Below are 26,036 nucleotides of genomic sequence, written 5' to 3'. Positions count from 1 at the left end.
GTACACAGCCAGACTGGCAGCCTCAAAACTGCAGAGGAGCAGCTGTGATCAGTTCCAGCTCACACCAGCTACTACATTTTTCACAGATGCTAACTCAGGTGCTTGTTTTAGAAAGCATGTTAATCAAATGTTATTTATCGTAAGCAACTGACATGTTAGCACCTGACACAGTAAACTTCCAATGTCTTAATTCTCACTTAGAAAAATCTTACCTTTCTCTGAAGGATCAAATCTGGCTATCTTTTAGCTTCCAACCATTGGAACCTGTTTTGTCTCCAGATAACCTATGTCCCTCTGCGGAAACACTGATATGCTTTATGCTTTGAGTCACCTTGCCTCTTCCTCTTACCTGGAAGAGTGATCTCCATAAGCATTAGACCACAGAGAATGTCCTCTAGCACCAGAACTTTAGTGGCTTTTTTATACTTCTCCCTTGTATTATTGAATCAGTTATGAAGCATGGATACCAGGCCTGGACTTAGTGTCCTGTCAGCATTCTCATCACTGAAAAATCACTTCTCAGCCTTCACTTGCACTTCTTTTTCTCTCTCTCTCTCTCTCTCACACACACACACATAAAAGCATTAGTACTTTTAAGTAAGGAACTGCAAAAGTAGCTCATGATGAGGCTGTGATCACCACTCACACCCCCTTTTCTGAGCTGCTACTTCAAAAAAACCCAAACAACAACTTTGTTCCTTTTTCCCAAATAGGTCACTCTGCATTTGACACCACCAAAATAACTTTTTTCTCCTTGTAATTAAAATAATTCTGTAACAGTCACTCTGATTTAGAAACAAATAATTTGCTGTTAACTCAGAAAATTTAATACAGGTTATATTACCCCTGGAGGTAGCTGACGCTGGGATCAAATATAAACATAGCTTCCTCACTCCATGTAAAGAGAGCAAGGATATATCTGGTTCTGTTCTGTTAGTAAGCAAATAGATTACTTACACTTTGGTTACAGAAACAAAGCTTTGAACTTTCTGAAATGTCTGCTGAGTAAGAATTACCTGAGTAAACTGCCAGTAAAGCTTCATTCTCTTGGCTTTGGCATAATTGCATTCAATGAGCCTGGGCCTGCTGTTCACATCCACCAGGCATCTGTTGTCATCATCGTCGATAGTGGGACTCAGAACACCCACATGGAGCTGCTGATTGCTTGTGTAATAAACATTCTGCAACAGGAAGCACAAACAAGATTTGTGGCCTCTGGACAGAAGCAGCACTTTTACTAAAAAGCTAATGGCAAAGATAAATTCTCTGAATCACAGTAGGCTAACCCTGCAGTGGCTTTTGATTTATTTCCTTTCATGCAGGAGATAACACAGCATTTTAAAAGTTGTTCTAAATTAACAATTAACTGTTAATTGTTACCAACATGTAATCATTGGTTTACTACTTAATAGAAAATATGGGGGGGGGAAGCTATCTCATCATGTGCCTTTTTACTTCTGTTTCCCATGGTCATGCACCGTGGGTCTTCAAAGAGCAAGATGTACAGCCTCTATCAGGAAGTGGGGTTAGTTTGAGTATTGCCATCAGCTCTGATCATTCTGTTTCATTTGAGGATAGTACCTAACTGGAGAGGCAAGGAAAGAGGAAACAGCAGCACAGCAGTTCAGTAGGAAGGATTTCTGTCTTTTATATGACAAAGATCAGTGAAGGTTTTCTACAACCAAATGCTAAAATACGAGTTTAAAGCAGCTAACCAGAATCCAGTATACACAATAAAAGGTTATTAGCAGTTGGTGACAGACAGATACACATGGCAGGAGAGAGAACAGAATGGCCATGTTTCATGCTGTTCTCATTTTATTTTATGTATGTCAACACATGTAGAGCCTGGAAAATGGGACCAGACACTGGCTCTCACAGCCCTCAGTGATTACACTTATAGATTGAAGGCATGAGACTATTGTACTATGTCAATTCTTTCCACTCTGACTACAAACATAAGTGGGAGGTTTCTCTAGAAGAAAGAAAAAGAAAGGGAAGGAAAGTGAGCTTGCCAGACAGAGCTGATAATGTCTCCCCTTGAAGATAACAGGTTACATATAAACTCAGAAAGATAACACACTGGGATTGTCTGTTTGCTAATCACAAATAGAATTTATTTTGCTAAAGTCAGCCCTTTTGCTTGAGAGGAGCATGAGAAAGATGAAATGGCAACACTGTACTTTAGAAGCCTCACCCGATAAGGGTAGGTGTAAGGCTTTGACAACTCTAGTAGAAGCAGAGTCACAACAGACAAGATACGGACAGAAGCATCAAATGTATGTATCCATCATTTGACTGTATCCACTCTATGCATCTGTAACAAAGGGGAGGTGGAAATTATGCTCTGTGTATTTGGGAATCTGCTCTGTTCCCAGAGGTTGATGGTACCATTTGCTGGTGTTCATTGTTGATGTTGATGTGTTTTTTATATGTGTGTATTCTTATTTGTGAAAGCTCTGACAAAGTATTAATTGCAAGTAGGAGAGAAAGCAGAGAAACAGAACAATGAGGACTGATGATAGATTGAGGAGTTAAACATAAAATGCAACTTTGAACACTGAAATCAGTCAATGCAGGGATTAAATATGGATCAAAATGGTGGTTCTGTGCAAGACTATGTCATCTGTTTACCCTCCTGGAAGACTTCTGCAGCAAATGTAAACTGACATATTTGCATAAAAGTTAATTTTAGAATTAGCAAAAAAAGTTGCTATTAATGGTTTATACCAATCAAGGATTTGACCTCCTTCACCAAGTTTAAGTCTCTTCACCCCACAGTAATAACAGAAATCTGACTTAGGTGAAGTCTAGGTTTTAAGAGTCTGAAGAGAGAAATGTTGAACAGTTGAGTCACGGCTTACAGGAGAAGAGAAGGCTGAAGAAAAGAACCTAGCAGAGCACGTTTCCAAAATGGCTGCTTATTACTGACTGAAAAACTTAAATACTAAGAACTGTGAAAAGACAAATCAAAACCACAGCCCAACAGACTCCATTCATAGATTACATAATTAACATTCCTGTAAATGAAATTAATGCTTTAGAAAAGGATTATACATTTAGAATACACATTCCAGACAGACCAACAGGAATTATTTTAGATATATTTAAGATCTATCCAGACACTTTTTTGTGGAGAGATATTGAGGTAGTGATACAGCAAGGCAGATCAAGATGATCTTTAAAAGGGATTGTTAGGATACGTTGACTTCACAGATGAACATTTTGTTGCAGCTCATTTGCCACTTATGTAAAATTACTACTAGAAAAATGAGAGGGAAATTGTCACAGAATCACTATGGTTGCAAAAGACCTGCAAGATCGAGTCCAACCATTATCTAACTCTACAAGGGCCACTACTACACCATATCCCTGAGCACCATATCTAGATGGCTTTTAAACACCTCCAGGGATGGTGATTCAGCCACTTCCCTGGGCAGCCTATTCCAGTCTTTGATAACCCTTTCGGTATCGAAGTTTTTCCTCATGCCTCACCTAAATCTCCTTTGGCATAACTTGATGCCATTTCCTCTTGTCCTATTAGTTGTGACTTGCGAGAAGAGACCATCACTCACCTCTCAACAACCACCCTTCAAGTAGTGACAGAGCAATAAGGTCTCCCCTCAGCCCCCTTTTATCCAGGCTAAACAATTCGAGCTCCCTCAGCCACTTCTCACAAGGCTTACTCTCGAGATCCTTCATCAGCTTCGTAGCCCTTCTGTGGACCCACTGCAGCATCCCAATGTCTCACACTGCTGTGCCCAAAACTGAACACAGCGCTCAAGGCACAGCCTCACCAGTGCTGAGTACAGTGGGACAGTCAGCTATTTCTGCTTTGTACTAACAGGAAGTGATTGTTAATTCTATTTTTTAGCACGCGGTCACCAAAGTAAACATGGTAGAAGAAAATCAAGGTAGTTATCAGTCACTGACAGCAAATGAGCAGGCTTCACTGTCATTCCCAGAAGCCCATGCTAGAGCTCAGGTTTCCTTGTGCAAAAATAGTGTTGTACCTGCAAACCCTCAGGGTTGAGCTGTTTTTATTAGCTTATTATCAACCTTTCTCAGAGTGGCCTGAAGGTAATAATTTCATCTTCCTAGGTCCAATTCATAGTGCAACTCTACCAGCATTTTTTTTTTTTTTATATTTCATCAACAAAGGTTCAGTCTTGAGTACCTTTCTGGGCAGAAGCAGAATGATGGCTCTGTCAGGGAGGGGGAATTAACACAATTCTGCTTGTTGGCAAAACTGTACAGAAATAGAACAATCAAATGCTTAATTATGCTTAATTATGCTTAATAGAGATAATTAGCAAGTTGTTGCTTATCTTTAGAGAACTCACCCTACCTGCTAATATCACCTTGTTTTTCATTGTCCTTGAAATTAGAAAAAGAGGTGTGAAAACCTGTATTCTCACCTAGGATTGGGAAAGGCACTTTTAGCTCTGCAGTGGCATATACGAACAACCTCAAACTGAAACAGACTGTGGTATGGTAGGAGTTAGTCATTCTAACCTTTCGGAAGTTGCTTTTCTCATCCAGTAATATTGATACCAATGATCCTGTATATTACATGTATTAGTATCATTAATATTACTATCAGTAATCATATCCAATAATACCATATTTTATTTTAGAATTGAAAACTTTGCACAACTTGGTAATTTGACTGCTGTATTTTTCTGGTGGAGGGATCACACCAAATGCACATATGACCTGCTGATGCTACTTGAGCAGCCTGCTAAATTTCCCAGAAGAGTTTTCTAAAAACCTGTGGACAGTCCCTGACTCCCTTCCCCCAGCTCAAGGATAAAAGATCATCCAGTCAGCCAGGGCCTGGCAAACTGAAGGATGTTGCTGTGTTTTCTAAAAAATTACCAACTTGATTGTTGTCTCCTAATAATTTTGGTAGGATACTCATATCTTACATGCTGTCTTGCAGTGGTGTAGTCCAGGATACAACCTACATCTGCCAGGAGAGCAGTGAAGGCCCAGGTAATTCAGTCAGACTTTTTCCAAGTGAAAATATTTCAAACACCTACATGAAATAAAAATCTGCAGAAACCCCCATGATGCTGTAGAGCAGAAAGAAAAGTAAATGGGCTTACTTGAACACAAACACATGGATTTGTCCTCACAGTAATGTGATGGAGAGTTCCTAGTCACAAGAAGATTGCCCTGAGAAGTCAATTCCTATTGCAGTTACCACAGAAATTCCACTGACTTGAAGTGTAATGACATTTTTGGCTGCAAGTTTATTATTAAACTTTGAAAAGCCACCCGAGTTGATAAAGACTTAGAGCTGAAGTGGGTTACCATTTGCGGTAAATTATTCATAGGAGCCAGTTTATCATGTAGCAAAAAGTTGCAGTAAGATGTTCAACTTAACACAAGATTATTATCTGAAGGATAAATTGCCAGCTCCCCACTGGAAGTTTAAAGCAATACACACCAATTTTCAGGCTGAAAGCCATTTGTAATCCTGATGGCAATGTTCCCAGATGAAATCACGCTGGAGACTGGGACATGACTCTGCATTTATAATGAGAAAATGTAATGCTCACCACCAGCAGCATTTATTTGCTGCCCTGCATTCAGCATAAGAACCACAAGAGATCAGATTCACCAGTGCTTTGTTCCATCTGTGAACCGTGTTATCCTTCAAACAAATCCATGAAGTCATTTATTGTCAGAGATAGTATATTAACATATTAGGTCCAAAGTCTCACAACAGACTCATACTTTACTACAACTCCAGATAAAGAGCAGTCTGATGGATCCCAGTAAATCCAAACTTAACTAACGTTGCTGTTACTTGGCAATTTATGTTCACAGAATGCACTAGGTTGGAGGGGACCCTTGAAGTCATCTTGTCCAATTCTCCTGAAGAGAGTAGGGAGATTTTTAACTAGATCAGGCTGCTCAGGGCCCCATCAAGTTTGACCATGAATGTCTCAACCACATCTCTGAGCAACTTTTCCCAGCATTTCACTACCCTCACTGTGAAGAACTTCCTCCTAATGTCCAACCTAAATAGACACTGCTCTAGTTTAAAACCATTCCCCCCCATCAGTGGTTGCTCCTGACTTCCATTCCAACTTTGATAAGAAACCTCTTGAGAGAATCCAGGTTCATTGTGAATATCACAAAAATATACACTAAGATAAAGTGTTTTACCGTTTGCTATTCATGCACAAAGTGACAGGAGATAGAGGTGGTACTGTCCTGTACCCACAATCAGCAATATCTGCATCTTGTGCTGCCCTAAAAGAATACTGCTGAAGTACAAGCACAAGAAGATGGACTGAGAATTAGAGAAAGTGACCCCAAAACCATAGGTCAGCTCTCAGAAGATTCATGTTATTTTTCTGAGGTAGGTTTTTCAGCCTGATGATACAATTTTAAAACAATAATAACAATATTTTGTCCACGTTGATGAGCTATGATACTTGTCTTAGAGATGAGCTGTATACCAAGTGTAGTAACATCATAATTTAGACCTAAATTGTGTGCAAGAAGGAAACTACTCACTCCTTCCCTTTGGCATTCAAGTTTGTGTCTACTGAATTAACCTACCAGCATATCTATTATTGACCTATTGCTGCTCTTCATGCCCATGCACTAATTAACTTTTGAACTCAAAGCAACAACATTAGATAGCAATAAAGCCAATGTGCTCAGAACCCCCAAAATATTAACATACTATTTTAATAGAAAAGAGACAAGAACTCAATGCCAGACTTTTTCATTTAAATTCATGACCTTATATTGCAGTAGAATACTTAATTCTGCTGTTGCCTATTTTGGTATTCTGCTTTGGTTTATTTAAAACAAGCAAACAAAAATCCTCTTCCTTAAGCTCCACTTTTTTAATTAAATAGAACTATCAGTTGTTTTTACATATGCTTTCAGTACTTACATTCAGAGTTTACCCCATTCTGGTAACTACAGAATTACAAAGACATGGATAAATTTAAATTTTACTCAATTCACTTCATAAAGCTTGTCTTGGTTTTGCTCTTATCTCTGCACAGGACCTCTACTGACTCTTCCACAGAAAAAGAAAATAAAAGGTGGTAAAAAATAATAAAAAAATTGGGACCATTCTGGCATCAACAACTGTGTCCCTTTAAAAAAAAAGCTGTCCTACAACTCCTGTGACTTTGTCCTACCTAAAATTTGATTTTCCTGCCTCAATCAATCCCTCTTTAGCCTTCATGTTTTCTCCCTTACATCTAATCTAAATCTACCCTCTTCCAGTTACTCCTTGTCCTATCATTACATGCCCTTGTAAAGAGTCCCCCTCCAGGTTTCTTACATGTCCCTGTTACTGGAAGGCCACAACAAGGTATCCCCAAAGCCTGCTCTTCTCTAGGCTGAACAACCTCAACTCTCTCAGCCTGTCCTTGTAGACATCCCACTGTCTGTAATGGCTCTCTGACAAGAGGGAAACTCTGAAGGTTTCACCTGAGCTTATTAGCAGTTGCCTTCAGCAGCAGTTTTAACCTCCCACTTGAATTCCTAATCTCTCAGTGCCTCGTGTTAAATAATTATACTCTAAAAGTCTTATTATGGGTGTTATTAACTCGTGAATTAGTTTGGAATGCAATATGGCAACCCACGAGATGAGCAGCACTAGTTATAAGGAGCACTATTAATGTTCTGGTCTATCTGCGACTACTTGAAAAGACATCTGCAGTGCAGCAGAGAACCTCAAACACCAAAACAAGGAAAAGAATTTTAGTTTGTTTAGGGGCAGAAGCATGAGAGAAACTCAGTACAGACACAACGCTCACCCAGACAATGCTCTTCAGTTTTTAGTCTCTTGTGTGGCTTCAGGAATCGTTGCATGGCTGACTGGGACCTATCACCATCTGGGAACTCCACCTTAAAGGCTTACTCCTTGTGGGTGTATTGTGTGAGCATTCAGTGTGGCAATTTCCTTACCACTGAAAGTGCAGTTCTCTTACCAAGCTCTGCCACTTGAGCTGCTCAGTGGATGCTTCTGTAGGCCTTTCCCATGTTAGAATTAGTTTTCAGAATAAACCCCTGGCACTATTGAAGTTTGCAGAGGCAGCTTTGCCCCATGTTTCCATGTCATATACAGTTTATAAATACAGAACAGGCAAATACTGTCCATGGCTCACTTTCATGCTCAGTAGCATTATTTTTAATAAACTATAATAAATGAAATCTCTGCCAGGTTTAGTTGCCACATATTTAATATTTCAAAGCACCAGTGGCACTTTGTCATATTATGAACAGAATTTCAAACATCTGATGCCTGTGCTGTGGTTTCCCTTACTTTAATTAAGTGACTTAACAGTCATCTTCACAACAGTTTATTAACTTAGGATGAGTTTGAATACTGATGATGCCTACATGACTGTTCACCATCAGGAAAAGAAAGAGCACCTGTACCATTCTGTGCTGTAATTTCTGTCATCATCAGTTAAGCTTTTCTCTTTTTGTAAAAGGTTGAAGTATCCTTTACATTTCAGTATTAAGTTTGTGCTAACTGCTTTAACAAAGTGGAGCCTGTGGCATGGTTATTCACTGGATAGGAGTGAGAGTGGCAGGTTGGTGCAGCTCTCAGCCCCATGGAGAGCAAAGAAAAGTTATTCAGCATTCCCACCCTGGCACATTTGATAGTATTTCATCTCTTACACCAAGTTAAGCCCATTAAGCTGAAGAAAATTCTGATACATTAAATGGCCAGCATCAAAATCAAAGCAAATCCTTAACTACAGTTGCCTACAAAAAGAAAAACATTCCTTAGCTGTAGAGGACATATTTCAAGCAACAAAGTCTATTTCAACTATTTGTTTCAGTCTTCCTTCTTGGTCTCTCTGGAGAGACTGACAGAAGCTCATGAAATTGTATCTAGCTGGACTAGAAAAAGAAAATTTCTTTCCTGAAACATTTTTAAGCCTTCCAAGGCAAATGGGAAATACATGTGCTTTAATAGAAATGGCACTTATCCTGCCCCCTAAATGCCTTGAAGTGGTGGCTTCAGTGTTTGCAGGGTGACAGCAAATGACACTGAGAGAAAGTAGTCAGCATCTAGAATTTAAATTAAGAGCCTGTATACTGTGGCCTCATGCAAAGACTGTAGCTTCGATCCTGCCTGTGTTCATGAATAAATTGCAAAGTGTACAAAACTCTGCAAATAAAATAAAAATGTGTCTCAGGCTGAAATACTGTGCTGACATCCCTGAGATTCCTGCTCTCTTCTGCTTTTCTGGTCCCCCAAGAAAAGGGCAAAGGAAAGCATCCCCTGATATGTTTTCACGACTGCATGTACTTTTAGTGCTAATGACACGTTTTGAGGGAAAGATGGAAATGAAGAAGTACATTAGAAATAACCATACATCAAGATTTCTTGCCACAACTACTTAGCGTTTAAAAAGACTTTCTAGACTAGGAACAAATAAATAAGTAAATCTCTTTAAAAGGCAGAAAATTGCCAATTCACTCATGCCAATTCAACTGTGCTAGCTGTGCAGGAAGTCTTACTGCGCTTGGCCAAGTGAGCTTAATTTCTCCTGTGACTAAAAACACTGCCAACTTCATGTTGTGCCCCATGCACAAATCAGGTTGGCAAAAAGCATATCAGTTATTTGTGCAAATATCACAGTATCTCCCTCTGGTTTTCATTCACTAGGACTTGATTTCTGAGGCCCTCACTCATCCTGTGAAGGTTTGCATAGAAACAGAGGCCTTACAGGAACCCACAGGCCAAGCAGAAGGGGCTCAGTGTTTATAAGTAACAGCTTATGAGGTAGATGAGGCAGTAAAGTAAAACTAATGGCTCTAAACCCAGGCTGTCTAAATGACCTTCAAGTACAACACTGAATAGCTAAAGCTATGCTAAGCTTCAGACTGCCAAGCTATCACTAGGCTGTAAGGCTAAGCCGCCTTCATCATGAAAGGCAGATTATGTCACAGATTTTCTGCCTCTCTTAAGAGCCTTTATTTTATTATCTGCAGTAGATTTTTCCTAGAATGGTATCTGCAGGACACAGACCTAAGGAAAAGAAAAAGCCCTCTGTCTTGCAGTTTAGAATTAATACAAAAACAAGGCACATCAGTCACTCATAACTAAGAGTCACTGAGTATTTGCAATATAAATAATATAGTTCTTTCAGGACTTCTAAGTAAATCCATTTTACAGTATTGTTTTGACTGTTCTAAAACAATGAAAATTAGGGAAATTAGGTCCTGCAGAGTATTAACCAAGTATGTCACATATCTGGCAGAATAGCTCACTTGACAGTTCATATTTAAATTTGCCTTCAGTGCTGAAGAAGGTCCCAATTCTCACAATCCATTTTTACAAACACAATTACTCCTGTTACCCATCACATTGAAATAAAAAATATAATCTGTGGGGAAAAAAAAGCAACCTGATTGCTCCAGAACTTCTAAAGTCATAAGCTGTTAGCAAGGAAGAGGTCAAATTGGATGTTTAAATCGATCCAGTGGGTGAAAGGACTTAGTATCATGACTATATTAGGCAGAAAAAAAAAAACCCCACATACTGAGGCAGTCACTGCCATAATTCAGTAGCACTAATTCCATGATGCTTATATAACACTGACATCACACAGCCTTCTGAAGTCACCTGGTACCTGCTGTGTGCTGATACAGTGAAAACACTGCAGGCACACTACAGCACAGAAAACTTTTATTGCATTATGCCACATGAATACAAAGGTATTAGATCATTTTGGCTGCAACAATGGAAGATTTCCCCATCCAAACACATCTGAGTAAGAATTAAAAACTACAAGGATTTGGTTCTGTGTTAACATAAAACAGATGTGACTAAAACCCAACCTGAAATTCACAGCTCTGATCACCATCATTGGCATCATCCCCTTACATACCAAGTTCTGTGACTCTTTGGTCACAGACCTCCATACTTAATGCAAAGCAGCATGATCTACAAAAATTCCAGGTTTATTGTACTAACTATCTCTGTTTTCTCCAGGTTTTTTTTTTAACTTCCTGTTATTTTAATAAACCCTGTGAGTTCATATGCTGTACTGCTATTTTTTCCTTCCCAAACTGATGCAAACTCATTAGTGAGTCAGTCAATGCAGACCTCACAATTTTAAGGCTAATTTCAGAGTTTGAAAGCACTAAAAATAAACACAGAATGGAATATGCATGCTGAGTAAATCACTTCATCTTTAACATAGCAAGAGCAACAAAGCTCCAGTATTCACAACCAGTGCAGTTCCCTGCTAAACAAATACAAAGTTAATATTGTAGTAACACCTGAATAACTTAAATGCATCCATCAGCTTTTCCACTGGATTGCTCTAAGCCTTTATGGAGACCCAACCTGGTATAGCAGAGATAGCTCTCTATCATTTGGTTAATCACAATTCAAAAGAAAAGTGTGGGGGTAAAAAAATTAGCAGCTATTTTTAAAGTTATGAAGTCCTTGACCTTACAAAACCATGATAAACCACCCCAATTTCTTTAAAGGCGTACCATTGTTGTTCTACTGTAACAGTAAGTGTTATTTCTGGGCATTCTAAACAGAATCAAAATTCAGAGTACTGGCGGTGATTGCCACTTAGCTGACATGTTAGTAGATTTAAGAGCCAAAGAGGACCGTTATTTTTTTTACTTTGATCTTCCATATACTATGGGCTATTATATACATCATCTGCTTGCCTCTTACTTGTATCCTATTTAATTACAGTTTCCAGAATCATGTTGGCTTTGATGACTTCAGCAGTTACCGTCACTGCTCCTTATAATGGCTAGTCATCTGCTCTGATGTGAATACACACCTTATTCTGAATCCAGTTGGCTTCAGTTTCTAGTCATTGGTTCTTGGAAATAAAAAATGCTAAATTAAAATCTTTAGTATCCCATGTTTTCTTTTTGTGAGAAATTTTCAATTTGTAAATACAACAAGGTGTAGTTTGAACTCCTGTAAAAGCTAGTCTGAGGAGTTCAAATAAATCATGTGACAAACATGGCTCTTTTCTTGGCTTACAAATCAGTACAGATTTTTTTTCAGCTACTCATAAATATTCATTGAAGATTTTATGTGAACAAATAATTTCTGATACTCTCTGCTTCCTGATCGGACAAATGATAGTTAATGAGCAGGAGAAAAAACCAAACCCTTGTTCACAGAAACACACTGGAGATACAATCATCCCATAAACATTTCTGCAAAGCCCTGCTCTGCAAATGGTGAACAATGAGAGAAACTAAGCTGAGCTGCTGATCAGAATTTGAATGAATGCTGTGGAAGTAATATGGCTCATGTAATTGCAGAGGGAGTTAAATATGCTTTCATGGGGACTGAATTTGGTCCATGAATTCTAAATGAGCCAGTGGATGACTTCAATTATTGGAATGACATAATAAAATTATCAATAAAACTTTAAAAATTACAAAGTGAATCCCATCTATGGTATGAACTACCTTCTCTAACAGTTATTCACATACTGCAAAGAACCTGAGAAACAAAAACCTGACCTTCAGAACTTTTAACTCTGATCGAGTAACAGATGAGACAGTATCACGTCAATCAAAAGAATGTTTAAATTGACAACCATCCAACAATTACTACAACATCAATCTCCAAGTGCCATACATGTGTTCCAGTAAGTATCTTGGACTTATGCTGAATTTATATTTTAAGTGACAACTGGTTTTAAAAACTGTTGATTGAAATGACAATTTGCAATGAAAAAAGACATCCTTAAAATATAGATAACTAATAATTGCTACATAATGTGCAACTCTTATCTATTTCAAATCAATGCACTTACAAAATGTGAAATAGTATTAGATTATGAGACACTGCAGGTACCCAACACAGCTGCTTCATTTCTCCAAAAGCATTAATTAAATATATTTTCAACTTAGCAAAGGAAAGCCCTGTCCTTTTCTGATTTTTGAGATAAAAATCAGATGAAGTATGGAAATTTTTATACCTATTCCATCTTGCAGAGAAAGACTCTTCATAGAAATGGGAAGCTAATTTCACTGTTACTGTGAGGCGTGAACAGAAGGTACAGCTTCTAGCAAGTTCTCAGCTGCTGTGCTGTTTGTTGCAAGCCAATGAATACAATGATGTCACTGATGCTGAGCTATCTTTCTGAAGATATTTGGTTCCTCTGCAGCAGCCCTTGACTTTCAGCAGGTCTAGTACCCATGGTGAGGAACACCACTCAGCACTCCATACTAGTAGTGCTCATTTGCAAAGTGCTTCAGTGAGATCCCTGAGTGATCCATCTTCAGGCACCTAAATCAGTGTTATTAGCAAACCACTGCAGAAGTCAGCAACAGCCTCAAAACCACAGCAGGCAGTGTGGTTTTGGGTGTGTTAACTCCAAAGCCTTTTGGTGCCAGCTCACTGGAGTATGCAACAGACTAGCTGTAAGCCTTAACCCCCTGTAAGCCTGAACCAAGTATGAAAAGCAGTGTCACCTTTAATTGGCTTAGTGTTCAACATGAAAAGCACAGTGTGAATCCAAAATCCAGTGCAAGGTTTGTCATCTAGAAGCTCAGTAATATTTCACCTTCCTGTTTTGAAATATTTTGATGCTTTAACTTGTTGAAATATTTTTGTCCAAAACTATCCATACAAAAAATTGCATACTTTTAAACACACACAAACCCCTGAAAATATATGTGCTTTTTTATTTCTCACATGGGAATAGTTTTGAACTATTGTATAATATTCAGGCTAACAACTCTAATCTCTTCTAAAATTAAATACTACATGAGAACTTGAAATGCTCTGATAATTCAAAATTCTTAGGCACTGCACTTGCTCACAACAGTTTGCTTCAATTATATTTTCAATGCCTTTTTTTTTTTAGTACAGATATTATGGGCAAGTTGCCTTAAAGATGTGAACTAGGGAGGGAAGTTTTTACAGTGACCATCACAAGCTCAGTAACCATAATTTGAGTCTTATAAAATGCAAGAAATCAAAGGATGTCGACTTTAAATAGCCTGAAAACCAATTCCTTTGATATTCCACTTAACCTCTTTTCCTGCATCAGCATCACCTATTTAACAAAATGCTGAATAAATAGTTTCTACTCCAACTACAGAGACAGCAGGTATTTCTCCCTCTCCTCCTATATCAGTAACAGATGTATAAACAGTGGGCAAGATAACCAAGGAAGATGATAATGATACTAAAGTAGGATCTAGTCATATCAAGAGGCAAGATGATTTAAGATGAAAAGGATAACCCACAGGCTCTGAGCTAAGTATACCAATTAAAGCAATGCAGAGAACACACAAGGTATTGGTATCATGATACATAAAACAAAGTGTAAATACTTTATAAATTATTGAGGGGGGGAAAAAATATCTAGGAAGAGCCTGCTGTAAAAACCACCCAACTGAAAAAGCCCTAGGCCTGTAAGCTGTATGGTACAGGAGAGAACAGAGGTGGTACTTTATCAGTCCTATTGTGTCTGTGCACAAGCATTCCCTGTGGGCCCCACAGGTACTTCTCTGTGCACTCTAAAAGTTTGCTTACTGCTATTTTTTGCTGACATGATCCATTACTCTCTTCTGCAATAATGTGATGAAAGCTAAGTTTATCAAGTCTAGGTAAATTACATCAGAATTTTTGCCAGTTGAAGTTTCTAGTGCCTTTGTGGAAATCCTGCTTTAGCAGGCAAAAGCTTTCCAACTGAACATCTTTGAGAGCACTTTCTGAGCACCCTTCTGACATTACTTCTGATCAGTATTTGCTATCTTCTCTCCCATTAAAGGTTAACTTACACTTCTGTGTCTTTTCAGCAAAACCTGTAATGTACGCAAAAGTGCTACTGTGGAATATTCAATGGCACAGCTAGCTTAGAAGAAGTCTTATCCATTGCAAGATGACCACTGCCCCTTTATTTAGAAGAGTGGATGACTGAACAGATAGGGCACAGTACAGGCAACTGCTTTTATTCCTCTTATATTTTGAAGTTAGGGGTTTCATCTGCTTTTTCAAACACACATCATCTGTGGCACTTGGGTGAAGTTACCTCTGACTCTTTTGCTGCAGCTACCTGCATAAATCAAGCCATCATTTCTCAGTGAGAAATATGATTATTTATTAGCTGATATTAATTGAAAATTACCTTTGTTTTCTTACTGCCTTCTTGCCTTGAAGCTTTCAGTTAATTCAAGTTATTGTTTTTTCTTCTGGTCCTAAATACCATAGCACTCAAAAGAACTGAACTACTTCCGGAATTCTTGCTTTTCAACTTCAGCTCAGGTCTTGGAACCTGAATGTCAAGATTACTTACTTTAGCCAGATCTCTGGTTTCACAGCTCATAGAAGTATTTTCCTTTTTCATTATTCATGCTCACCTTCAGCATTAATCCTGTACACTTGGCAAGAATATAGATTTCAGAAGCATTTAAGACATTTGTAAGTCTTTTAATTCTACTCAGTCTATCAAAACACAGAAAAAATTTCTTTGAAACAAAACCATTTCTCAAAAGATACCTAAATGCTCTATGCTCCCAAATGAGAAAATCAACGTTGCTCCTAGAAAAAAAAAAAAAAGATTGCTTTTCAACTGTTTAGTTTCACTATGGTTGGAGTTTCAATTCAAAGTGATCAGTTCTCTCAGTTCTCACAGGCATACACGATGTTTTTATACTCCATAGTTTCAAGCACAAAAATAAACAAGCAGCAATAGCCATTCCATTATTTACAGATTGAGGGATGTAAAGGATATTTCCTCTGATCCAGAATAATGCAGTTCTACAGCTTTGTTTCTTCGCTTTTGGTTTTAACCCATGAAGTGTAGTGCACAAAACCCCTATACTAGTTCTGAAACCTGAAGATGAACCTCTTGTGCTCACTCTTTTGAATTCCAAATGATCAGATACATACTTGTACATTAAAGCTAGTAATTCAACACCTCTGATTTTCACTTGCCAATGAACAGCTCTTCGGTTTCAGAGAATCTCTTTCACCAGGCAATAGATACTGAATGTGGATTGATCTAAGCAATACAAGAGATTGGGTAATGGTGGTAATACCTGTGTATCAACAGAAAGCCTCTTGAATCAAACCACAGCAAGTACAGAAATAATTTACTTACAGCAAATGGTTCAGTACAAAATTTACTCCAAATCTAGAAATCAGATTAATGGATTCTTTCTCTGGAAACCTGCACTGAAGTAAATAATGAGAATTTAGCCAGAATCAAAGTTAAGGGAGAAGATTAAAACCAGAAAATACACAACATGAAATGATGCATTACAGTCTTCATCCATAACATATCTTCAATATGAAGCTAAACCAAGAAAGGACTAGTTCGTTTTGGAAACCTTTAAAATATCTCTGTAGCTTCCTGATGTACTTACTCTAATGTGCATCCCTGATGCACAGATTCTGAAGAGGCTGCAGCTTTGAAAATGTGTTCACTGGATTTAGCTTCTCAGGCATACATCAGAAGAACTCTCCACTTTGAAAGGGATTGCAAAAAACTAACACCAGACTTGCTTCCATTGTAAACAAGGTCACATTTTCTATCAACTTTACTATGATCAAAACCACTGAAAGAAATTAACAGACATCAATTGCCATAGCAAGCAGGCCCTTTACTGAGTATGTCTAAAATGAAAATTAAGAGTTCCTTACTGCTTATAAACCAACCTTGCCAGGCAGTTTCACTAACTTTGTAACTTCTATTACTTGGACCTTTACTTAACTGAGTAACTTAGATTGGGAAAAAAAAAAAGCAGCATACATAAAGTTAATGTTAGGCTCTGCGCTTAGATTATTCCACAAGGCAAAGGAAAGCAATGCCCAGGCTGTGCTTGGTCAGAGGTAGCTGCTGAAAGAAGATCAAGTGAAGTGCAGAGCCTGGGGCAGGGACACTAGGAATCAGGCTGACCAGCTCAGCTGCCACTCTCTTGATGCAGCTGCTTCATTTTGTATGACTAGTGATATACTCTGGTTGTACAGAGGAATGACTGCTCTCTTTACAGTATGGTGTGACCTTTCACTGCTAACTATCTGCACCAGGGTATGATTGGATGTTTTGTACAGTTCAGTTTCCATATGGGACTCTGTATGTGTCTGCATGCACAAAATAATCACCATAAACCAGGTAAATGTTAACTTCAGACCAATGCCTTAGCAGATCCTTAGAAAGAAATGGCACTGTGCAGAGCAGATGTCAGACCAGTCTTGTGCACAGACGCTCAGTGTGTCTAATATTTACCTTGAAGACAAACACGAACATAGACCCTGAGCTTGCATGTGACTGACAGTTGTTAAAACAGCTGCTGCGCTTTTTATTGCTTACAAAAGACTCCCTGAAAATGTTTATTGTAGACATCTCATCTTCAGGGCAGTGATTTTTCAAGTTTGAATGGTCAGTCATTGATACACATCAGCAGATTTTGTTCTGTTTTTCCTTATTCCCTGACAGCCACTGAAATGTGCTTGTATAAGCAGCTGCTAGACACGAACCCTTCTGTTTAAGAATTTTCTTGCAGTCTCGGTTTGTGATGCTTATGTCTTTTACTCACCCACCCCACCCCTGCCCCCAGGAACATGGTCCTACTTCTAATTTCTTGTTTTCTGAAATGTCTGTATTTCATTTGATTTCTTAGGATGCTGCATTTTTAGCCCAGAAAAATTGCAATGTCATTCTAAGTTTAATTTTTGGCAGTATGAGAAAAAGAATATGGCCAGCTCAGGATCTCAGTCATCACAGCTATATGCTGTTCTGAAACTTCAGAAACTCCTTTATCTAAAACTTTTCAGGACAGCAGTACTGTGGAACTGTTGGCAGCAGTGTTAGGAAAAGCAGAGGCAGTATTCAGTATTTCCATGTTTCTTTCTTTTAAAGCAAATGGAAAGATGCCACGGAAAGGCTGACCTGTAGTAAATGATACAATCACATTTTGTCTGTCTGTTTCTCCTTATAGAAAAGTATATAATGTATACTTTACATACACAGAAGCCACTCCTAAGAGTTTCTGCATCCAAGTTCCCTTTGCATTCATTCTGACAAAACACATGGGTCTTGTCCTGGCTTTCCTGGTATTGACAATTGTCCAGTACGATGCAAATTTCATGAGGCACAGGAGTCTAAGGGAAATGTTAACACTGCGACAGACTTATTAAAATTAAGGATCGATTTTGAGATGTTTATATTTGTCAAGCATCAATAATCTGAAGATCACACTAACTTTACTCTAGAGATGTCTAAATTATTGATTTAAAATAAACTGACAAATTCCACACCCCTCTCCCCCCACCCCCACCAAAGTATTTGCAAAGCAATTTAAACTCTTTTGATAATTACTTGCTGAACATCTCTCAATTCTTCCCTCTCCTGGGTTTTACAGACTGGACTAATAACTAAACTGCTTGTGATCAACCCTCTACATTTTTGTTAGAATAAAACGCTTTCAGTGATGGCCATTTTCAGTCATATATATTCTTAGTTATAAATCTGCAAATACCTGTGTAGGAACAACCATTATGCTAAGAAGTTTCATTGAAGAATAATAGTTTTTACAAAAATATAGATTAATAATATTTTAAAAGGAGCACTCATGAATCCTACAAAGAGAGTTTAGAAGTTCATAGGATTTTTGGTAGCTGCAGTTTCCAGTACTTCACACACTGTGCTTCGAACTCAGCATTAAGGTTTTGGGTCAGTCTGACAGTGTGCACTGGCACAGCTTTTACTTGGTGGCATGACTTCCTTTCATTGCCTTCTGCAGAGATGCAATAATTCATACCAGGTTGGACTGCAGTCATCTGTTTCTGAGGGTCAGTTCTGCAGTCTCTTGTGAGAATCAGAAAGGATATGAATGGGTGTGCCTTCTCACCTGCATTTCCTCTGTAGCAGTTCTCCCCGTCTAATTTTCTGACCCTGCTCCCAACCTGAATTCCTCAAAATCTAACTGGTTTGTATTGACTTTCATATTCATGGCTTAACTGCTTATAAATTGAGGAATATATGAGCCAGAAGCTATTGAACAAGGGAACACAGAACTGCCCATTATCCCCTCAATCACAAGCACTTTTCAAGGTAGATCTGCCCTTAAAATATCACTTCAGTGACTAATGGCACTTGTTTATTGCAAGTGCCATTACAAAGTCTCTAAATAATGTGATGCTTCACTCTCAGCAAAGAACCTTCCAAATTATCATTCAGGAGTAGTTTTAATACAGACTGTCATCAGTCTGCCTTCAAGATTACAGTCCTGGTTAAACAGCAGCATTCAACAACAACAAACATCTAGGCTCAGTCGGTTCCCAGAACAAGGAAGGGAATGCACTCAGGCCTCATGCATGTACTTACTGCAGCTACAAGCGAGCCGCATTTTCTATTACTTAATGGCAAACACCTCATCTAAGTCATTTTCCATGCAAAAAAGATGAAAATTCCAAAATGTATGGTGGAAGGGGAGGGGGGGGGAGAGAAGTTACCAAATTTAGAAGAGAAGCTATAGCAGTTAACTAAGAACAGCAACTTAAATTGCATATGAGGGAATGGTTCCTGGCAACCAGATACATTAATGCACATCTAGATGCAATTCTGCAAACCCCTCCATAAGTGCCAGCTCTAAAACTGTAAATGGTAAAGCTGCAACAGTAAAATTGCACCAGAGCTAAGAATGGCATTATCAAACCCCTCAGTCATACAAGCAGCCCATCAGGAGACTAATATTTTTGCCTGTTTTGATAAAGCCTGCCAGGTGGGCAAAATAAACCCCCTTATTAAATTATCCTCATTTCACCACTGCTAGAATAAAATTAGTATCTCACCAGTATCTTTTGTGCTTACTGGCGAGTCCAGTAAGATGAAAAGAAGTATTTACTCCCAAGTTTCCTATGTGGTACAGGAAATGTAAATGGCTGAAGCTTTGCTTAAGCAACGAGATGTAAGAATTACAATGGAAATCTTGTAGAGGCAAGCCAAATAATGTTTTTTACTGCTTTCCCTGTTAACATCATAATCCCCAACAGACAGAAATTCTACTCCTCTTTTACAGAAATTTTTGCTTGTTACTGGGATCTTGCTCATACATGGGCCTTTTTGGGGGTTGTCTTTGACATTATTAGTTATAAAATTAAATACATAGGTAATGGGAAGTGTGGTGGTTTGAAACTGTCTTTTTAATTTTTCCTTGCAAAGTTCAGAACAGAGAAAGTGAAAGAATGTAAATAAGTCACTATTGGGTGTAAGAAAGCAAAATAACGATTGTTCTAAACACTTCCATTGGATAGATAGAAATGTTTAAGAACTATTACCCAAAACAAAGTAGGCACTCTGCACATTCTGCGTTCGGCAGTGGGGGCAGTTGCTGGGCTGTCTGGCTGCTGTTTTCTTCTTCTCTTCTGGCTGAAGATAACACACTGACCTTGGCAGCTAAGTTAACAACTTTCTGCTTAACTAACTCTGCTTTCTGTCCAGGGGAGTCTGGGGGGGAAGCTCTTGGGAGAGAGAGAGGCCCCTTTGGGAGGGTCCCCTTGGGGGGAAGCAAAGGGAGATCGGTTGTGCTTTTCTGTTGATTGTATATATTTGTAAATAAATGTTGTGAATTTTGTATATTTGTACATATTCATTGCATTTCATTGTAGATTTTAGACTCTGCTTGTAAATACAGCTTTTCATTTGCTTCCAGACTGGGCTAGCCTGGTTATTGTTGGTGGGGGGGAATTTCAGCTCACACCGACACAGGAAGGAAACACAACATTGTAAATATGAAAAGAGCAGAGTCTTGTCAAGAGAAGTTTCCCTTGCCACTTTCCCCTCTGTCATTTATTTCCTACTATCTCATTTAAACAGAACTTCATCTGGCATTCAAAGGTAGTTTTTGATCTGGTGAATACTAAACTGGTAATTGAAGTTTTGTGGTTGTTGTTGTTTTAGCTATAATTAAAATTTCTAATTGGAATTTCCAGCTGTGCCTGTAGTGTGCTGTTATCATAGATGATGAGCCAGAAGACAGTTACGTGGTGCTCCCAGAAGATGAAGAATAATGGCTCTGTCTCACAGGTGAATGACACAGTTCCTGAGCAAACACTGAGGACTAGCTCAAAAACCTCCTGGGGGCAAACAGTGGTTACCACATAATTATGTGACAAAAAATGCCACAGCCCACGCAGTGAGCAAGTCTGACGGATAGGATTTTCAGACATTTTTGTCTTCATCATTCATAATTTACTCAAGCATGACACCACTAGCAATCAATAGTAAAGGCTGTTGGCGATGAAAGCTGGCACAGAACATAGTTGCAGCATGTATAACTTGACAAGGAAGTACAGAACCATATCTGCATTTCACCAAACTCATATTTCCAGCTTACTATGAGATGCAGGTACAGGGCACAAGACCTTGTTGCTCTGTGTTTATTTCTGAGATATCAGGCAGATTAATTTCCTGTGCAGCCAAGTCACATAACTGACAATTCCATGGGAAAACACACATTCTGTAACTTAAGGGGTGCAGAGTAGGGGCTTTTGAGAAAGCAAATATGAAGGGTTGTCAGAGGAAAAAATTCAAACTGGAAGGATTTTTCAGTTTCTCCAGTCACTGCCACAAATACATCCATTTCCTTTACATCATTTTTGCTTCTGTTACTTTTCAGTTAGATAATCTGCCATGTCTCTTGACAAGCACATTCTAGACCATGTAACATATTTACTGTCAAGATTTACCTCTAAACACCTTCACCTATCCCCATACACTTAATCACCTGGGGAAATACAATGTCTTAACCTTCCTGTTTGCCAGGTTAATAAATCCAGCTGTCATGTAAGAAAATGGAACAGTTTTAGTAATGTGAGTCTTCGGTATATACTAGAGTAACAGGACAATAGCAGACAAATTAAAAAATGGAGCTTTAGAAGAAGGGCTTTCACAAGAAGAGGGTTTGGAATTTGACACAACTGTATAGGTGGGAAGAAGGAGGCTGTACATTTCAGATTTATGAAGATGAGACTGTAAATATCAAGTAAAAAAGATGTTGCTTCTGATAACATATAAACAAACTGTGAGTGTACATATGTATGTAAAATGTTTGGAATTGCACTGTTTCATTCACATGACATGCACAGTTGAAGATCAGAAATGAAAGCTTTTATCAACAAATCTGGGCCAGTGCTGACTCTCGTATTCCTTAAATTCTTCCAAAATGCACAAATAAACTCACTGTCAGAGCACAAATATAGCACTGATTCACAGCTTATGGCAGAAAGAATGTTCTAGCTTCCTATAAAAGAACTACTAAACAGCTTATGGAGGCATTGTTGCAGGAAAATGATGACAGGTACAGGCTGGTTCCATCTACACAGTTTACTAGGAGCAGCAGCAATATCAGAGACCATTAGACAAACTGACCTGAGGTGTCATCCCATGGCAGATATACATGATTGGGATATTCTCCGTGTCCGGCCCTTGATCAAGGCACAAATCACTTTTCAGGGAATTCTGCAGCTAAAATAGACAGAAAGAAAAAGAAATCAATCAAGTCTCATGAGGGGAAAAAAAAAAAAAAAAGATAGTGTGATTACTTTATTTTCTTTGCAAAAAACCCATATGTAGTCAAGCAAGGAAATTAAAAATGCTTGTTGCAGTGAAGCTACTGAAGAGAAGGCACCTGGACTAAATTCCTCCTTGTCAATCATCTAACACAAGTGATTCCAGTATGTTGCATGAGTTTTCAGGGAGGCAGATTTCAAAAAGCCTTCAGAGATAGTAAAAATTTTTGATGTACATTTAAAAAAAAATATTTTCTAATCAGTCCCTGCTACACACTCTATGCAAAAGACAAGCATTTTCCCAGTGAAGCTTGCTGAGCAGTATGGAGGGAGTTTTAAAGACAGGAGAAAGCCCTGTAATTAAACAGCTTTTCAGTATCACTCAAGTGAGTCTTCCAACTCCTGGAAATAATTCAAAAAAGTTCTTTCTGCTGACACTTGGAGACTTCTGGCCAATTGGTATGCACTAGCTCTTCTTTGCCCCATTCCAAGCTAGCCCACACACAGAATTCTAGCTATGAACAGACTGCAAAGTTCTTGGCCCTGTTCTCACAAACCCTCAGCATTACCAGTGCAGTGCTTTCAGAATCCTCTGAAAGCAAAGTGTGAAATTAATGAGCACAGATAGCTGGAAGGTCTTTGTAGTGTGAGGCCAAAGATGTGGATTGCATACCCACGGGCATAAAGATGTTCAGTGGTACAAGATCAGTTCAGAGAACATGAGTGAATTCTCTGATTGAGGGAGTGAAGAGGTGATGTGGTTTGCAACCCCCTGTGATTTACTGAGCAGTCCTATCAACTGTGTACAGGGGCCTCCTTTGAGGTAAACAAATTGCTATGCTTAGAAAGAAGTCTGGAAGTGCACTAGTACATAAGAAGTGTGGACAAGATTGAGACTGAAGCCAGGCAGTGAATAAAATCAAAACCTTTGTCATGGTTTAAGCCCAGCTGGCAATAAAGCACCACATGGCTTCTTGCTTATTTCTATATGCTCCCAGTAGGATGGGGAGGAGAATCAGAAAAGAAAGGTAAAACTTGGTGGTTGGAGATAAGGACAGTTTAATAGGACAACACAGGAAAGAAGAAACAAGAATAATACTGATAGAAGAAGACAAAAAGCAAGTGATGCACAATGCAAACCATCACTGCCCAGAACTTGATGCTCAGCCCATTCTTGGGGCCATGACCCCCCAGTTACATACTCAGCATGACCATGATGTCACATGGTATCCTCTTGCCTAGTTTGGGTCACCTGTCCTGGCTGCATCCCCTTCCCAGCTTCTTGTGAAAGTAAATCCTATCCCAGTTGATAGGAGGATAACCACCAACTCCTCTCCTACAAGATTTCCAACTCCAAATTAAACTCTAAATTCAGTACCAGACATGACAGATATCAACATGAAAGAGAAAAATACACATCAGGTATCAATACTGGCCTTGTTCTTAGCTGCAGCCCTCAAGAATGGAATGAAATTTCCTCTCTCAAAGCTTTGTCTTACTCACAAAAGTAACCACAGCCATGACTCCACTCATAATCAGATGTCAGGCATCACTCTCTATCTAAACCATTGAGAACGATCAGCCTTATTAATTCATGCCTGGAACCAGCACTACTTTTGACTTTTCAAACCTCTTCCACAAACCCAAATTCTAATGTCTGTCCTAGCTCTACTGTTATATAATCTTTCTACAACAATCCACATGATAAAAGAAGCTAAAACATCTGCCTTGACCAGCATCAGCATGCAACTCAGCTGGGAGGGCTGAACCAGCAGTAGAACAGACTTAGAGACTTCAGAGTCCCAAGCTATCAAAAGAAACATGACCTCAACCCTAACAGCAGCTGTTTGGTGATCAGGCCCTACAGAAAAAAAGAAAACACATTACGTTCCTTCTAACATCAATCTTTCTTTGGTAAGCCTTGAGAAATGAAAAATAAAATGACCTCTTCAGACTTAATTTCTCAACTCTTATCCCAATCGCAACTCTACAATTAACTTTTGAGTATTTGTATGGAACTGATCCCTACAGGGAAAAAGAAAAAGAAAGAGAAAAAAAAAAAAGGAAGCAAGACACTGTTCCTAAAGTTGAGGCCCAGACTCTTTGGAACCACCCCTTTCCAAGACCTAGTGGCTTGGTGACAACTAACAATTAAACCTGGATAATGCAGTTTATGACTATCAAGACTTCATCTTAATTATAATCCAGAGAACAGTCAGGTTGCCACTGTCCATGCTGAAAAAACAGTCAGTCAATACTGCCACTTGCTGCCTTTCAAACCCAGAGCCTTACAGAATACAGAGTTAAACTAGACTGAAACTGGGAACTTGCAAAATTATCTCAAACCTCAAGCTGGAATCAGGGAGTTAAATACACTTATCTCCTAACTCATAATTCAAATTCAGAAAGAAATTTGGTTCCCAAACCCTTACCGTGCCACAACCCTAACCCTAGCTATATGCCACAGCATAAAGTTGACATAAATGATACAACTCTTTTCCTAACTCTCACAGTGCAGGAAGAAATTAAGGATTCAGGGGATAAATGTGAGTGGTGACACTGTAGATGCCTATATCCTAACCCTCACCCCTCAGTTCAGGTAACTTTCGTTATTTGTCAGTATTTTTTAAAATTAATGATAATGCTATAGTAGCAATATCTCTATGTTCTACAAAAAATGAAGATGATGAATGGAAGCACTTAAGAGAATCAGCATGAGGCTGCCATCCTTTGAAATATCACACCTTGCTCCAGTGTCAGACAATCAAGCAAACAGGAAAGCAGACATGGAGGAAGACTAGGGATCCAAGCAATCAGTTTACTAAAAAGACTGGGGCACTTTATGTTTCATACAAGAGCATTTCATAAAACACTAAGCTATGTATTTCATAAAGGACTCCCCTTTCACCTACACAGACATACTACCAGATCTGTCCACTGCTCCTCTTGTGATAGTAAAATAACAACATAAGACCTGCTCCTTGCATCATTCATAGCTCATGAGGCTACTCTCATACTGCAGACAGAAGACTGCATCATGTGCATTATTATGTGTGTTCTGCTGGCCAGCGAGTTCAGTACTGCTGTAACAAACTCTTCTGATTCTTTTTTGTTTGTATATTGTCAGCAAGGAACCTCCAAAGGCTGATGAAAAAGTCTCAGCAGAATGTAAAATCATAACGTGCCTGGTCACTGATTGTCACTTTGGCTTACATGATACAGAATTCATTCTGAGACTGCACAAGTACCTTAGCTAGTCTGCTGGCCTTCCTTTTTCAATCTAGTATCACTTCTACCAGTAATCAAAGACAAGCAGAACACCATGCAGTTCTTAGCTACTATGCCTCCTTCTCCTCAGGAAACTCCACACCAAATTAGATCATGGTATCTCTGAGAGCAATTTCACAGTCTGTGGAGGAGACTCCTTGCACACAGGTGTGATTTGGACATTGTTCTGAACTATTTTGAAATGTAACCATCATCTCATATATTTAACAATGGCCTAAACCTTTGCTGGAAG

General features: G+C 38.8%; 1 protein-coding gene across 2 annotated transcripts in view; it reads right to left on the bottom strand.

Moving 5' to 3' along the window:
• Positions 1-26,036, bottom strand: part of GALNT18 (polypeptide N-acetylgalactosaminyltransferase 18) — a 175,393-nt gene that overhangs the window by 8,092 nt on the left and 141,265 nt on the right. For both annotated transcript variants that reach the window (XM_054390463.1, XM_054390464.1), the window contains 2 exons: positions 22,377-22,472; positions 1,017-1,181 (listed from right to left, as the gene is read on the bottom strand). In XM_054390463.1, coding sequence (XP_054246438.1) covers positions 1,017-1,181; positions 22,377-22,472 — 261 coding nt within the window. The remainder of the gene's footprint in view (positions 1-1,016; positions 1,182-22,376; positions 22,473-26,036) is intronic.

This window comes from Indicator indicator, chromosome 21 (genome assembly GCF_027791375.1).
Source record: "Indicator indicator isolate 239-I01 chromosome 21, UM_Iind_1.1, whole genome shotgun sequence".
In the NCBI taxonomy this organism is placed as follows: domain Eukaryota; kingdom Metazoa; phylum Chordata; class Aves; order Piciformes; family Indicatoridae; genus Indicator; species Indicator indicator.
This window is presented reverse-complemented; position numbering and strand designations above follow the sequence as displayed.